Source organism: Ptychodera flava, unplaced genomic scaffold, assembly GCF_041260155.1.
Source record: "Ptychodera flava strain L36383 unplaced genomic scaffold, AS_Pfla_20210202 Scaffold_30__1_contigs__length_3116999_pilon, whole genome shotgun sequence".
Classification (NCBI taxonomy): Eukaryota; Metazoa; Hemichordata; class Enteropneusta; family Ptychoderidae; genus Ptychodera; species Ptychodera flava.
Window position 1 is genome coordinate 2,115,984 of NW_027248352.1, and position 15,208 is coordinate 2,131,191.

General features: G+C 38.4%; 2 protein-coding genes across 5 annotated transcripts in view; both read left to right on the plus strand.

Moving 5' to 3' along the window:
- The first annotated feature begins 71 nt into the window (after positions 1 to 71).
- On the plus strand, positions 72 to 1,879 carry LOC139127323 (uncharacterized). Its single transcript, XM_070693241.1, has 2 exons — positions 72 to 191; positions 1,042 to 1,879. The coding sequence occupies exon 2, from the start codon at positions 1,071 to 1,073 to the stop codon at positions 1,518 to 1,520; it is 450 nt and encodes a 149-aa protein (XP_070549342.1). The 5' UTR covers positions 72 to 191; positions 1,042 to 1,070; the 3' UTR covers positions 1,521 to 1,879.
- A 4,514-nt stretch (positions 1,880 to 6,393) lies between these two features.
- LOC139127273 (homeobox protein PKNOX2-like) overlaps positions 6,394 to 15,208 on the plus strand; it is a 29,045-nt gene continuing 20,230 nt past the window's right edge. For all 4 annotated transcript variants that reach the window (XM_070693186.1, XM_070693184.1, XM_070693185.1 and 1 more), the window contains exon 1: positions 6,394 to 6,491. The gene's annotated coding sequence lies outside the window, so the exon portion shown is untranslated. The remainder of the gene's footprint in view (positions 6,492 to 15,208) is intronic.

Sequence of the window (15,208 nt, forward strand, 5' to 3'; positions counted from 1 at the left end):
AGACATGCGCACTCTACGCGACCTTAGTTGTATGAAATACGTTTTCTTATTGGTACTCCAGAGGTCATTAGCTTCGTCGATAACCAATCATGTATTCCGTTAGAGAAGGTTCTCGAGCCAGCTGGGAAGCCCTAAAAACAATACCTTGCGGACAACAGCAAAATCTTGGAAGTTTCAAGTCAATGTCGAAGGTAATTGGTTTTATTCTACATGTTTGCTCATATTTGTGTGACGCCATTTTAACATTTCAAGTGGGAAAAGTACCGGGGCTTGTTTTATAACGGTTACAAAGAAAACAAATAGCACATTGAGAAGCCATGTGCCGCATTGTGCGTCCTTGTTTCGTATTGTCACATCACACCATGGATCACACAAAGTCAGATGTCATATTCTGTATTTCAGCCATCGACGTTTCAGAGTACAGCAGATTTCAGTCACTTCACCCCATCTTTCGTTCTTAGTCACAAACACCGCTCCAGCCATACTTTGTGTCCCTGTCATGACCGTTCACGAATGAACATGATTCAGTAGGTTTCGCAATGGAGAATGTGGTCGATCGAGTGCATGGACATATACGTCTGATGGGACACTGGTGTGGGCTATAGAACTGCAATACGAGTACATGAAATGGAAACTCCTCATCAAGTGATTTAGCAGCTGATGAGTTATATGAAACTGATCAAACGAACTCCCCTTTGACCTTTTGTGTTTTCGTTTGAGCTAGCTTCATACGACAACACAATGCTTTCTCTGAATATCACTACCTATAGTCTGTCGTCACGCCAGATATGTGATTAAGTTTTTATAAAGGCCTTATTTTTACATAGAAATCCATGCAATGTTCATTATTACAGGGAAATCTGGCTGTACATTTGATGGTTGTTCATATGCCGAACTGTGGCAACTTTGATTTACTGTGACTTAAAAATATTTCATTCAATCATAGTACTTGTCACAGGAGTTTCATAAAGTCACATTAGCTAAATAACTACTTGCATCACGGATGAAAAAATCGTTTTCAATTTTGATTTTCTCTTGCAGTGTTAGATTTTGATTATTCCTCCCAGAAGATGAATGAACCTGAACACATTGAGCACTATGAGAAACTCTTTCCGACGGAAGATAGATACGATCCGGAGAAAAACCAGGAGTACAAGGAAGCCATTGAAACTGCCGACGATAGGAATGAACCGCCACTGACGACGCCATTCCCAATAGTCAAAGTCAAGAAGAGAAAGAGGAAGCTTGACGCTGGAAATGAACAGAGAAGCAATTTCAAAGCTACGAAGGGTGCTGGACCTAATGATAACACTATGCCTAATGCACACACTTCAAACGCTGTGCCTCAGACTTCGGACAATGCACCCAAGACAAAGACAGCAGAGGACAGGAAACTGATGGCACAGAAGATGCGTGAGAAGAGACGGATGGAAAACCTGGCCAAGAAGAAGGAGGCCGACAATGAGAAAGCGAGATTGGCTGCGGCAATAGCAAACAGAAAGAAACAGCTGTCCTCATGATAGTGGATGAACAGAGAGTGACTTGTAATAAAATAGAGTTAGTTTTTTCTTTTAGCGAACTCTGTATGCTCCTGGAACGGGCAATTGAGTAAACCACAGCAAATGTATGGTCACACTTTATTACATTCCTTCACAAATGTGCACAAATGTGTTCATAAGTCCTTTTAATCTCTGTGTTGTGTAAAACCCAATGTTTAAACCATGGGATAGGTTTTCAGATATTGAGAGAGTGGCGGTCTAAAATTTGAATATCTACATACGTGAACGTAAGCCTCATACTTTTTCCACAAAAAATGTACATGACATGAGCCTCAAAAACAGCACCCTCAATTAACAAGTTCCTGATTCAATTTAAGTAGGTGTCACCTTATATGCATACATACATGACCTTGAGAAATTTTCTGACCTGACAAAAGACTTCTAATAAATGTATTTCAGACCATGTTAGCCTTTGATTCTGACCATGGTATCAGGGCTGAGGTATTGATCTCCAAATTTCAATGTGTTGTGAGCAACATAATATTCCCAGTCTCTGTGCTGAACAATCTCTAACATATATATTGGTAATTTAAGGAAAATAAATTGGCTGGCGAAACTTTTGTAACCCTTTTACCAAGGGTCAAAAACCATTTGTTTCAGTGTTAGAGGAGGAGGTATGAATCTTGAAAAATGGACAAAGTAAATTCGCCTTTGAATACATAGGGTAAGTTCAAATTTTTCCACATAATGGGCCGGCTTGGACTCATATACTTTGCAATGGGGATCTCAGTGTTTGCAGACGTGGTTCTACATGTGAACATTATTTCCCCCATATTCAGGAAAGAAAATGCCATTCGACTTCTCTGTCTCAAGGAGAAATGTTTCTCCTTTTCTTTCCAGCAGTATAGGGATAGTTTAACCAAGGAAAGAGTATCTGACTTACATTTATTACTGTAAAAGCTTCCATACAGAGATGATGGAATTCTGATAGAAAGGTCTAAAATTGAAAACATGCTTTCAGCTGTGAATTAGCAAGCAATGAAGAGCTGGTATTTTTCTTCTGATATTATTGTCACCTCACTAAGCATTGTTTTAAATTTTTCAAATCACTTTCCCCCCTTGGGTGTCAGCAATTACCAATTTTTCAAGTGTTTACAGAAAAATCACAAAATATTTGTGCATTAAAATGAAGGTTAAGAAAATAAACTTGGGATTGCTTATGTGTGTTCAAAAGCAGTATAGAGTTGATCTCAAAGAGCCATTATTGAATTGTTGTACGTCGGTGAAAGAAATAATGTTATGAGGTGATATGCCTTAACAGACCAATGAGGTCCTTTATCGTTCTGACTTTTTCATACATGTTTTTCCATTGAGAGAACTTATTTTTCTGTTTGTAGCCCTTCGGTGTTTTGGTGGTGAAAAGATCCTGAAGTTCGCAGTGTTTCTTCTAAGTTTGAATCATCATAGGATATTTAGGGTTTTTCGAAGGAATAGACATTGATGTAAAATTTGGAAAGGTGTGTTCAGACTGTTCTCTCCTGAAATGCCAAAAAAATTGAATGTACCAAAGCATAAAACATGTAGCTGTATCTTCAGTTATTGGCAATGTTTAAATCAAAGTAGTTTTCTATTTTGAGTTTTCTATTCTGTAAACGCTAGCTCTTTCATGTAGGTCTGATGCAGTTGTTTCCAACAATAAATTTTGACCTTTTTGAAAGATAATAAAGAAGTAGCAAACGAGTAAGAGAGATGAGACATACAACAAATATCGCCTCCATCGTCAGATTGAAGACATTGTGTATAAGTTGATATGTCGGTGTTTTGATATGATTTTTCTTCTATTTTGTGTGTTGGATAATATTTTTGTCTTGTTTTATTTTACAGTAGTACTTTCCTGTGCAAAAACAGGTAGGTAGTGACCTGAGAAAATCTGTTAATATAAAGATTCTACTGCCTCTGTGAATAAATGACAGATTTATATGAATGTGATATTGCCATCTGTTTTCTGTGTGTCTATATTTCTGTTTTTAACAAGATGTACTTTTCTTCCATATTGCTGTAACAGTTGAAGGCTATCCATGTGATTTTTCAAATAACTGTGGCCAAGAATTCCCAAATCTTGCGGGCTGTAAAGCACAACATTCCATCAGATGTAGAAATGGCAATATTTCAACTTTTTCTTGGCTTGTTACTGTTTAAGTCATGAGGATGCCGATGCCATCTTTGTTGATACATCTGATTTCAGTCCGATTGTAGCATACATGGTAGAAATGCTATCAGTAAGCCCACAAAAATTTGGCTAAAGTGATGCAGCTTTTTCATTTTTTTTCATTTTCTTCAGCTCAAGCCCTGACCAACAGTTTATCAGGAAACTTTAAACAGTTCATGGTTTTTGTTTCACACGCACCAAAAATCTTTCTCTTCCATTCCAGCGTTTAATCAGTGCAAAGGGATGGAGGCTGCTTCAAAGCACGTACTGACCCCCCCCCCATTGGGTATGGTTCTACCCTGAACAGTTTAAAATTTGTTACAAAACACAAACTACAATTTTCCATAAAATTAGGGATCAAAAGTCTAGGCACAACTACACCGGTGACAAAACTCAAGATCTTCTACAAACTGAATGGGTCAAAATCATGCTCAAGGCAACAATGTGGGTTAAAAGGCTACACTCTACCAACAACAATCCGTTGGTCAACAGTGTGAATGATAAAAACGCAATGGTATGTACACTGTGCAGGTGCCCCTTGCACAAAGGTAGGTACAACTCTACTGTACGTGTTTTCTCTTGAAAAGTGTGATTTCTATAGAAGCCAGGCCACAGTCCCTCTAGAAACAGTGATTGAAGGTAGTGGATGAAAATTTAGACAGGCCTTACAGCTGTGTTTGATTAGTATAGCATGTGCATAGTCAGTACGGCAATAAATTAACCGGTTAACCGCTGACAATTAAAATCTGGTTTCCAAACAGAATATTTTATTTACAGGTACATTTAATTCCACCTCAGTCATCCAGGGGAGGGGATTCTCAGGAACTGACAATATTGAATATATAGTATGTTTATAATAAATCAACTGTTTCCCCCCCCCCCCCTCTCTCTCTCTCTCTCTCTCTCTCTCTCTCTCGCTATCTCTCTCTTTCTTGGTTGAAGAGGGTAAATCGTTTTAGAACAAACATAACAATTGTTGGGTGCAAAACTGCCACTGTGCAACCCCAAGCATGGGCGCTGGGAATAAGTTGTTTAAAAAATACTGGTATCTGTAGTATATTGCATACGGGTTGTGCGTCATTTTTGTGCAGCAATACTTGATAGAATTCACAAAACCTATATGAAATGTACTTGACTCAATACCGGTTGTCCATTTTGGTATAAGAACATTCCAATACTCTATCAAGTATTGATGGACAGATATACAAAGCTCAACCAAGATGCAATACCAAAACTATTTTATTGATAATATTAATGTTTCTAATTATGCTTTTCTTAAATATCATTATTTCTTCGACTATTTATTCGTAGTTTGTCTGTGCCTCAAGCTTTCCCCCCTGCCAGATAGGTTTTCCTTGTACCTCCTTGGCCAAACACATCATACTCACAATGCCTCAGTCAGTCAACTGTACAAGGGAGATGGTGCAAGGGTAGTCTCATTTGAACAATAGGCATGAATTTATACCATTTTCGGAGTTAAACCTGTTATAACAACAACAACAACAACAATTCAGATGTAAACAAACATTAATAAATAAATGCGTTGAGCTGGTTGAGTGACCGTGTTGGAAAACGTTTCTGTTTCCCCTCGGCCCACCGAAATTACAAATTTCTCTCGGTCTCACGGTCAGACACACCCGTTCGGACCGGAGTAGATGCTATTCCATGCCACGTCCACTTGCACTGAACGGCCAGTACGTCCATGGTCAGGCATATTACACTACTGCGCCGGACTGTGGTGCCAATCGATTCGCCTCTCACCGTAGTCGCCACCGCAAATGTGAACGGCGATGCACGCTAGAGTCGGGGTGACCTGAGCGTGATTATCGTGTTGACCTGCACTACTCGTCCTATTATCCCAACCTAATCGCTCACAACGTGTGAGTTGGTACTCGCCTTGTCGTCAACGGCCATTGACTGTGATATCTCCACCCACTAGACACATGCTATTTTTAAGACGCCACACACTCGCTATTGTTTTCGCCATAAATAAACTTAACTGTCAAATTTTCTTCCCGAAATAAAAATTAATTTATGATAGATCCACCCATCCATGGAGGGAAAATTATGGAAGTGATGAAAAGATGCCCGTTAGAGTTAAACAATAGTATATTGTTTACTTGACTCCTTTTTGTACTCTGCCGGCAAAACCAGCGAACTGTGAGGGATAAAAACCGGCCTGAGATAGCAGAACTCGGTTGCCAAGGTCTGCGAATTTGATAACAAACCACGAATGGTGATTTTCATCTAGTGTAATCTGTTTTCTCTGTGATCGCCGATTTCTATTATTTTATCATCCAACAAGTCCTGCCTACTAATTTCACCAAACATTTGTTCGGCTTTTCTGTGATGAGAGACAATAAAGATAATATACATGTGACGTAAGCAGGAAACCGATGACCTATAGGAAAATTCCATTCAAGAAAGTTAAAGGTAGAGCGCTTTCCCTGAGAGGGGAGGCTTACGGCAGCTCGGGATTTTTAAAAGGTGTTCAGAATTTATAATTGCTCTAATTACAAAGAAAACTTCATTAAATTGCGTTTATATTTCATTTAGCTATCAGAAACTCGCTTTCCGTTCGACCCTGTCACGGGTAAATTTCCTTGTAGGCTCTCTCCACCATCTTGCGATAATAGAACAGGCCAAAATCCCACCCACTGTTGAATAATTCGTACATTATTCAAAGTTATCACGTGATAGGTGTCAATCACTTGGGGGCCGTTGTTGTAAATTGACGGCCGCCAAAAAGCGGCAGCGTCCGTTGACGAAGAGTGACAGATAAGGTAAGATGTCAGTCAATGTCGCCTAAACCCCACAACCACGAATTATTTAGGGACAGCGAGCCAGCATACGCGGCTAAGTCAAACCTTTTCATTTAACACTTTAGCCAGCTTCTTTGGTTATTTTTGAGTGGGGTTAAAATACCCTCCGAACTACTGGGGTGATGGGAAACGGGATTGTCTGTCATGCCCCAAGCTGAAATCGATCTGGGCTTGAAGCGGACATAATTCAAAATGGAATAGATCGTTCTTGTTTTAGTTCGGCCCTCTCGTTTGTGTATATAGATGACATTTGTAGGTGTTAGACGCTGTCAGATTTATTACGGCTGTTTTCCATATGGTCTGATCGTATCCAAATGCCGATATCAACTCAGATTTGACGCCTTCAAGCCCGACGGATCGGATCGCCTCGCACAACACTCCCCACAAACGCGCTGCTGCTCCAGATTCGAACTGAAAGCTTTTGTGCTTTGTTGCGTCGACGACAAGCGTCGGTTGTGTGTGATTTTCACACATTTGCAAACGCGTAGCTAACAAATCGTAACAGGATCTACTTTGCCTTGAAACGCATGAACGTCACAAAGGCGTTCCGCGATTCATCGAAGTCCCGATCGCGTAATTTTGGCCCAATGTTGCCAGCGAAATCGGGCGCTAATTCGCGGGAATTTGTAGCGAAGTGAGTGGCGATGTATCCAATATGGCGATGGGTGGACACACAGCGTTGCAAGGCAGTGTTGTGTTGCGTTGTGAATGTATACTTTGAATAAACTGCCGGTCACGTACCCTGCCGCTTCTGTTTGTGATGCCGACTTTGACACGGCGAAGCCCTCCGTTACGCTTCGGTTTGCGACAGGAACCATGAAATCGTTCGCTCGCTAATCATTCGACCCATCTCTCGAATTTCTAAATCGTTCATCAGAGAAGTGGAACCGAACATGAGGCTCTGCTGTATTCGCGGTAATTTTCCGATCGTGAAAATCACGGAATTTTCAGTGCCGGTAGCACGTTGATGAAGGTAGAACATACGCGAAGTACAGTGGTATAAACAACATATTACTAATATTACCGAGTGTGTTCATGTGTTCAATTATTTTTTTTTAGTTTTCATGAATAGTACAATGGTGATCGAATATTATGCAGTGTGAGGAACAATAGACTTTTTCAATTATGATTACCTAAAGTTCACAGTTACTATTGTAACTTGTTAAATTTCCACGCGTGTTCGAAATCAATTAGCGCCGGCCTAACTTGCCCGTGTTTGAAACAGCAAAGTCCGCGAAATGTGTGGCCAGCGTGCTGTTGAGAGCATCCAGGGCACGTACGAGCTGTTTTTGCGTTGGCCTGGGCATTTCATGGAATCTTGGTCACCAGATCGGAAGCCCTAGAAGTTTGCAATTTTACACACGGAGCTATCTGGGGCTCGAATGTCTTCTCCTATGCATTGTTTTGAGCAAACCAATTAAAAGAGGGTTCAATTAACCGATTATGTAAACCACAGCAAATAAAATGCTAAGGCCAAACTTTGTTGTTTTCAGGTACATTTGCATAATGTTTTAGCACAACACATAACAGAGGCTATGAATGCATCAGGGAAAGGAAAAAAGAGGGGTTAATAATACATTACATTAATACATAGTTTTTGCCAAATCGCTTATTGTAAATTTTGAAAGGCAGCGTAGTTTCAGTCTTCAGTGTTTGAAGTATCAGCATAAACTGGATAAAATTAGGAATTTGATGGTTCAAATCAATCTATAGAGACAAGCGCTGACCACATCCGATATGAAACCACCCTCTCTAAAACAAACATATGCAACACACATTGCAATAATTTATTTCATTTCTGTTGTGCTACTATCCTTGTAATATACAGATGCTGAATTGAAAATTTGGATCAAAGTTTTTGTAAATCAGAAACACAGCTGCCTTTGATTTTTTTGGTAGAAAATTAAGGTACATGTATGCGTACTAAGGATTTGCACTAAGTTGCAGGAAGTCACTCATGGTGTGGGCAAAATGTAACAGTGTTTTTATTTAGGTCGGTACCCCCTTTTTACGATTTCGAAGTCAAATTTACTGAGGTGTTCCCCTCAGAACATATCAATGCAATCCTATCAGAATACGTCTGATATGGCGCAGCAGGGCCTGCCCAACCATCTACCCAACCCTTGGAAGGAACACTAATGTATATCACGGACATGGGTTGTCAAACCTCACTCCACTGCCAATATTTGGCATTCTTGACTCCTTGTATGGCTTAAGATACTTCCAGATTCTTTCCGACCAATGGAATACTATTTTTGGAGAAGCATATATCAGAGATCTTCAGACGAGTTTCTAAGCACTTCTTTCCATTTTGTGTGAAATATACTAGCTTTAAATGTGAAATTTAAGCTTTTGTTAGCAGTTTTTGTGATGCCCGCATAAATGTCCAAAACAGCCTATGTGACCCAGCTTGTTTCACTTTCCACAGTTTTGCAGTAATGCAATGAAAAAATGATAGAAAAATACCGGATAGTGGACAGTCGTGGTTCATTTATGACTCAAATCACAGACATGCTTTACCCAAGAAAGAAAACACACAATTTTTAATGTGGCCAAAACCTTCTCTGTATCTGCTAAAATCAAGGATTACTGAAAATGTTATCATTGAGAGAAAACCTTTGACCCAGGAAAGAAAGATTGACCTTTGAACTTGCTGACTCAACAGATTTATGAAAACAATCCCCTACCAGATTTATATTCTGAGGACAGCTTCCATATTAATAAAATAATGTTTGTGAAATTTGAATTTGAATTAATTGTGATCGATGATAGATTTCGATAATATAAAGTGTATCTACCTTACAATAATTAATAATTAATTAAATCAGTTTTGAGAAAAATGCATCATACACAACTGTACGTTGAAATGGATTTCATGTTTAACTCAACTTTAACCATTCAAGTTTTCTCTCTGCTGGCCTCCCCTCAGCATTTGGTAGAATCCTATCATGGTCAAATGAAGAGAGTAGACTTAAACGGAGAGAAATGGGGCTGCAAAGGGCTGAATGCTAACACAGAGAAATTGGGGCTTCAAGAACTGAATGGCTACAGCATTACCTTCAGAAAATTCAAGCCAAAGGCTTTATTTTATTGATATTGACACAGTGTTTGTAATCTGACAAAGCAAGGGTCTTTAACTCTCAGTATCAACCCTAGAACGAGATTATGATATTTTTCCGGTAGACTTTGATGCTCTCAGCTATGTTGCACATATTTTGATTATACCGCTAATTCCAACCCATGATTCAGCAGCATAGACAGTTGAGTAAACCTCTGTATATGGTTTGACTTTCTTGTCTGAGTCAAAACATGCTTTCTTGTGTAGTTAACATGTAAATATTTATGTGGATTTTTACACATGTATTTTGTACAAATTTTGTCCCGGAGAGGAACACAGTTGCTACAGTGTTGATAGCTAGTTCAGACAGCAATAACGTTTTGAATCCAGGAGTGACGCTATCGCTGGCGACTGAATGCACCGGATGTCAGTGATAGACAATAGCCAACTACTAGTTACCATAGTGATAAATGGATCTCGGCAGAAATGTTGGCAAATTAAATCTGTTTTGCGTTCTGATTGGATAATACTGTGGTTCAGTAACATCCATGTGTTCATGTAGCAGGCTGTGTTTTATTAATGTAATCAGTTTACAAGCATTAGTTATGATCCATCTCAGTTTTAGAAACTGCCTTGCTTGAGTTATTGCTCAACCCTTTGAATTCTGTCATTTTTACTGCCAAAATTTTACTGCAACATTTACACAATTTTTAGGAATTTTTGTGATAGTTTTGGACCAAATGGATGATATATTTTCTAGGCTGCATTTCTTAATTGAAATTTTTCGAAAATATGAAAGAAATTGCCTGCATCTGAAAAAAATTTATCTAGGTTATATCACAGGCGCACGACGTCTTTTGAAATCACTTGTCTGTAATTTTAATGTTGAAACATGCATTTTATTAAAATCTGTGCAAACGGAAATCGTGCGGGCAGCTATTGAGACATACAGTGAACAGTGCCCCGTGCACGGCTGTGGCCGCTCAGCTCTACTGTTAACGTTACTAACTTTATAGAAACGGCGAATTTTAAAATCACTTTTCTACAATTTTAATGTTGAAACATGCATTTTATTGATAACTGTACGAACGGAAATCATGCAAGCAGCTTTTGAGACATACAGTGAGCAGCGCCCAAAAACACGGCTGTGGTCGCTCGGCTGTCTTGTATACATTACTCTAAAGGTACGAAAGTATTTGGAAAATAAATTTTTAAATTAGATAAAATTAACGGATATTGGCCATCCTCGAGATTCAAACTTCAATTTAATCAAGGGAATACTTACACAAATCGATCGATCGGCTTCCTAACTTGTAAAGTCAACATCGGCCCTATCTACGCTGATAATTAGCGCAATGTTTTTTTACGGACAAGTCCCATGCCAGTGCCATTTTCACAGTGTGCAGCTTGAAGTTGACGCATGCGCATACTTTCCTTTTAAGCCAATATTCGTACTGATTTGGGAGCCTTCAAAATGGCGGTGTCACGGGAGTTGTCCGGAGGTAAAATTTAGCGACTTACCAGCAATTACGTGGCCGGTGCAGTTTTGTGTTTCAAGAACCCAGTCGATCGATTTAATACCACGCATGCGACAACACAGAGAAGTTTGAATCCCCAGGGTTGCCAACAACGTTTTGTTTTATGGATTTTATTTAAATTATTTTCCCAATAGTTTCGTACTTTTAGAGTAATGTGTACAAGATAGCCGAGCGGCCACAGCTGTGTTCTGGGCGCTGCTCACAGTATGTCTCAAAAGCTGTCCGCATGATTTCTGTTTGCACAGTTGTTAATAAAATGCAAGTTTCACCATTCAATTACAGACAAGGGATTTTAAAATTCGTCGTGCGCCTATGGGTTATATTTTGTAAAAAGCAACAAAATTAAAATATTGTTGCAAAAAAAAAAATTCAGAAAATACTATATTCAGGGGGAAGTTCATCTAAAACACTTGCCATAAATTTTGTTTGACAGTCAACTTTATCATTTCTATTTCATTCCTTTTAAAAGTGTAATTGTTGATCACATATCCAAAAAACGCCAGCTGTAGAAAACAGTTTCATTGGACGTATAAAATAAAAATGATCCAGTCAGCAGATTTTGATTCGTTTTTCTGTCAATTTTTCTTGCGAAAGTACCAGCTCAAACAGGATGGTATATTTCCATCGTGCCCTATGACTGATCAGAATTGGTTGTTCCAGAAAATCTGTAAAAAGAACAAGTAACTGTCTGAGAACATGATTTTGAAAATGGCTGACGAGGTTTAAAAAATCTGTTCTAAAGACGACAAAACAGCAGGAGAGTGATTCAATAGCAACCAAGACGTGAAAATATTTACCATCAGAAAACTTGTATCTAGAGCCATAGGTAGTTTGAACAAATATTAACCCTTTTCCTGCCAAGTTCATATTTCACCATCAGGTCAAGTTGGTGAAAACTAGTGAAGCAAAACATGTCCCAATATGGTACATTTTAACAAAAAAATTAAGATTTGAAGGTCCTCGACAACAGAGATACTGTAAACATGATTTTTGTAGACTAAAGCTGCTACAACATTCAAAGCCAAGTGGGTGAAAATGCCTATGATTTTGGCTCAATACTACATTTTACTGACTCGGCAGATGGGGAAGTGATACTGTCTGGCAGGTAAAACTTTAGGGTTAACCCTTTTCCTGCCAGACAGTAATAACTGTATTACTTCCCCATCAGCCAAGTCAGTAAAAAGCGGTATTGAGGCAAAACATGACGTATTTTCACCCGCTTAGCTTGGTATGTTATAGCATCTTTTGTCCAAAAAAAATCAGTTTACAGTATTATGTTTCAACAGCCTTCAAATGTACAGTATTATGTTAAAATAAATCATATGGAATACGTTGTGTTTCATTAATTTTAATCATCTTGACCTGGTGGTGTAATATGGACTTGGCAGGAAAAGGGTTAATGTGTGGAAGACTCATGTACATGTATCATTCTGTTATAAAACCTTGATTAAAAAAAAAATGGGGTACAACCATCGTGTTTGTTTGATAAATTGACACTTATCTCACTGTCGGGAAATGCAATGAAAAATAATTCTACTTGAATTACTAGATGTAGAAATTGTTTTTGAATACCAGTATAGCAGGAAAGGCATTAAAAGGTGAAAAAGGACAGAAAGGTGTTGGAGGAGAAGAGGGGAGAGGTACATGTAATTTGTATGGTTTTGTGTATATAAAAAAATCTGTTGAAATTTGCATTGGGTTGAAAATGCACTGTGAGATTCTAACAAGACAATAAGTAGGGCTTAATCTCATTTGACTCGACATAAATGGATAAAAATCCATTATTATAAACAAATTTGGTCATTTGGTTGTGTTACTATCTCTTGCAATATCCCTCTATCAGCTGGGTTTTGTGCATAGCAGTTTCCTCAGCCTTAGCCTAGCCTTTACATTTTCAGTTTGATTACCCTGTATCTGATTTCTTACAAGTAAATATGCCAGTCACAGTTGAAAAAAAAAAATTGCTTTAAGCTCCCCCCCCCCTCCCCCTTTTCTTACCCTCTTTCTCCAAGTGCAATGTTCCTGCACAACCATCAAAGCCATTTGGATCAGCCCATCATAGCTGAGACAGGGTGAATTGCTATATCCCTGGTGTGAACCCTGCGTTTGACCTCATGGTATCCTCCGAGTCTGAAGTCTGTGTCTACGTGCAAATGTTTGTCTCAGTGGCAAACAGATTTTGTTAGACCTTTTAAAAGAAGAATGATAAATTTATTATATAAAAATTAATAGAATCCCCATTACAAGTATTACAATCATTAATTAAGCAGTCATTAAAGCTCTTAAGCCTTTGAGTGTCAAAGTCTATTTTTGTGGTCTTTATAAAATATAACCCAAACAAATTTTTGCAGGTCAAATATTTTTATAAAATTATCCCAGAAATTTTGATCACAAATTCTAGCCCATGAAAAGTGCTGCCCATTTGGTCCAAAATAATTATCAAACCAATTACAGAAAAAATCATAAAATGCGGTAGAATGATGCACAAAAATTTTGTAGCAAAAAATTACAGCACTCAAAGGGTTGATATTTTGAGTGTACAAAAATATCTCGCATTGCACTGTAATTGCTTGTTGACATACAGTCTTATTTCTAGAGCAAACGTTTCACTTTCAATAGAATTGAAAGCAAATGATGTGATGTGAATATGTAATGTAGAGACTGCTGTTGAATTATTGAGCTCATCGGACTACTTGGAAATGTTTATATGCTACCAAAATCTCATCATTTTTTGGTAAATCTAAATTGTAAGTTCTTTATTTTTACATGGGATGACAACAACAAACAGTGTTTATTATAGAGTAAGCGTTTGTGATAGATTTGGAAAATTTGTGTGTGCACACATTTCTGAAATACTTTCAGCAATAAGGTGGAAGATTGGCGAAATTTATTTGCTATATTCATGCCACACATTCTGGGGGTACGTCAGTTCAGGAAAGCATTGAAAAATTCATGATTTTACACCGCGCTAAGGTGCTGTCATGTGACCTTGTGTTAAGCTAGAAAATGGCAAATAGTCGTACATCAATTTAATTTGTGTACAAATATTTGCCACCACAAAATGATTGTTTTTTTTATGAATTTCATTCTTAGAATTGAATATGATATCATAAATCAGAATCATATACAGACAGAAAGTAATCTTTACAGGGACTGTAAACTCCTTGTTTTTTGACCTTGTGTTGTTTAGAGATCAAAATACCTTTGGTAGGGTTCATTCATAACTAGAAGTCGCACTGTTGGATATAAATAGAATCATTAATAAACTTACAACCTGTGGGATGATGAGGCTGTGTGGGCTGTCCCAGTGAATTGCAGTACCTCCCTCAGTTACATAACAGTGACAGGTAGATGGCAGCCGCTAATTGATGGGGAGTGATGACACAAGGGGGAACACCCACTGGCAGCCTGTGCTGTGAGTGGCTCAGGCTAAGTTGGACCACCCACTTAGATTGCTGTCACAGTATCACTTGCTGATATGGATGTAAAATTAATTAGTCATGGTCAATATAAAACTGATTAATATGCAACAATACCTGGGGCACAGTGTTGTTGGTTGCCTGGGGTTGGTTGGCCTCCAGTAGTCAGTTGTTCCCAAAACAAGGTGATATGAAAGGCATTTCTGGAACTCGGACAAATGTTCCTTGCTGCTTTTACAAACACCAGGTTCATTCCCTCCTTACCCAATGGAATATTGTTCAGTTGAATGTCTGTGTTGTGGCTATGACATCTCCAAACCATTCCAAATTCCTGTAGACATTTTGATTAGAGTATGAGCTCCCATGCAAAGACAATTGCAAGACTGCACCATGAAACAGTTTGGAGGGGGAGGTACGGCCAAGTGCTGAAGTCTGTTAATTCAGAATTAACAGTGTTACATCGAAATGTAATGTGTAGGAGAAGGAGGAATAATTTTGTCTTGAATTCCTTGCTTCTCATTTATTTAAAATAATGTTACAATGGAATAATCAAGGAGTCTGACACCATTTTGATTTGTATTGATCATGATGAATCTCTGTACCAAGAGTAAATTTAGTGAGACAATGTGTGTGAGAGAAAGGGGAGGCTGTATTTATGAAAAT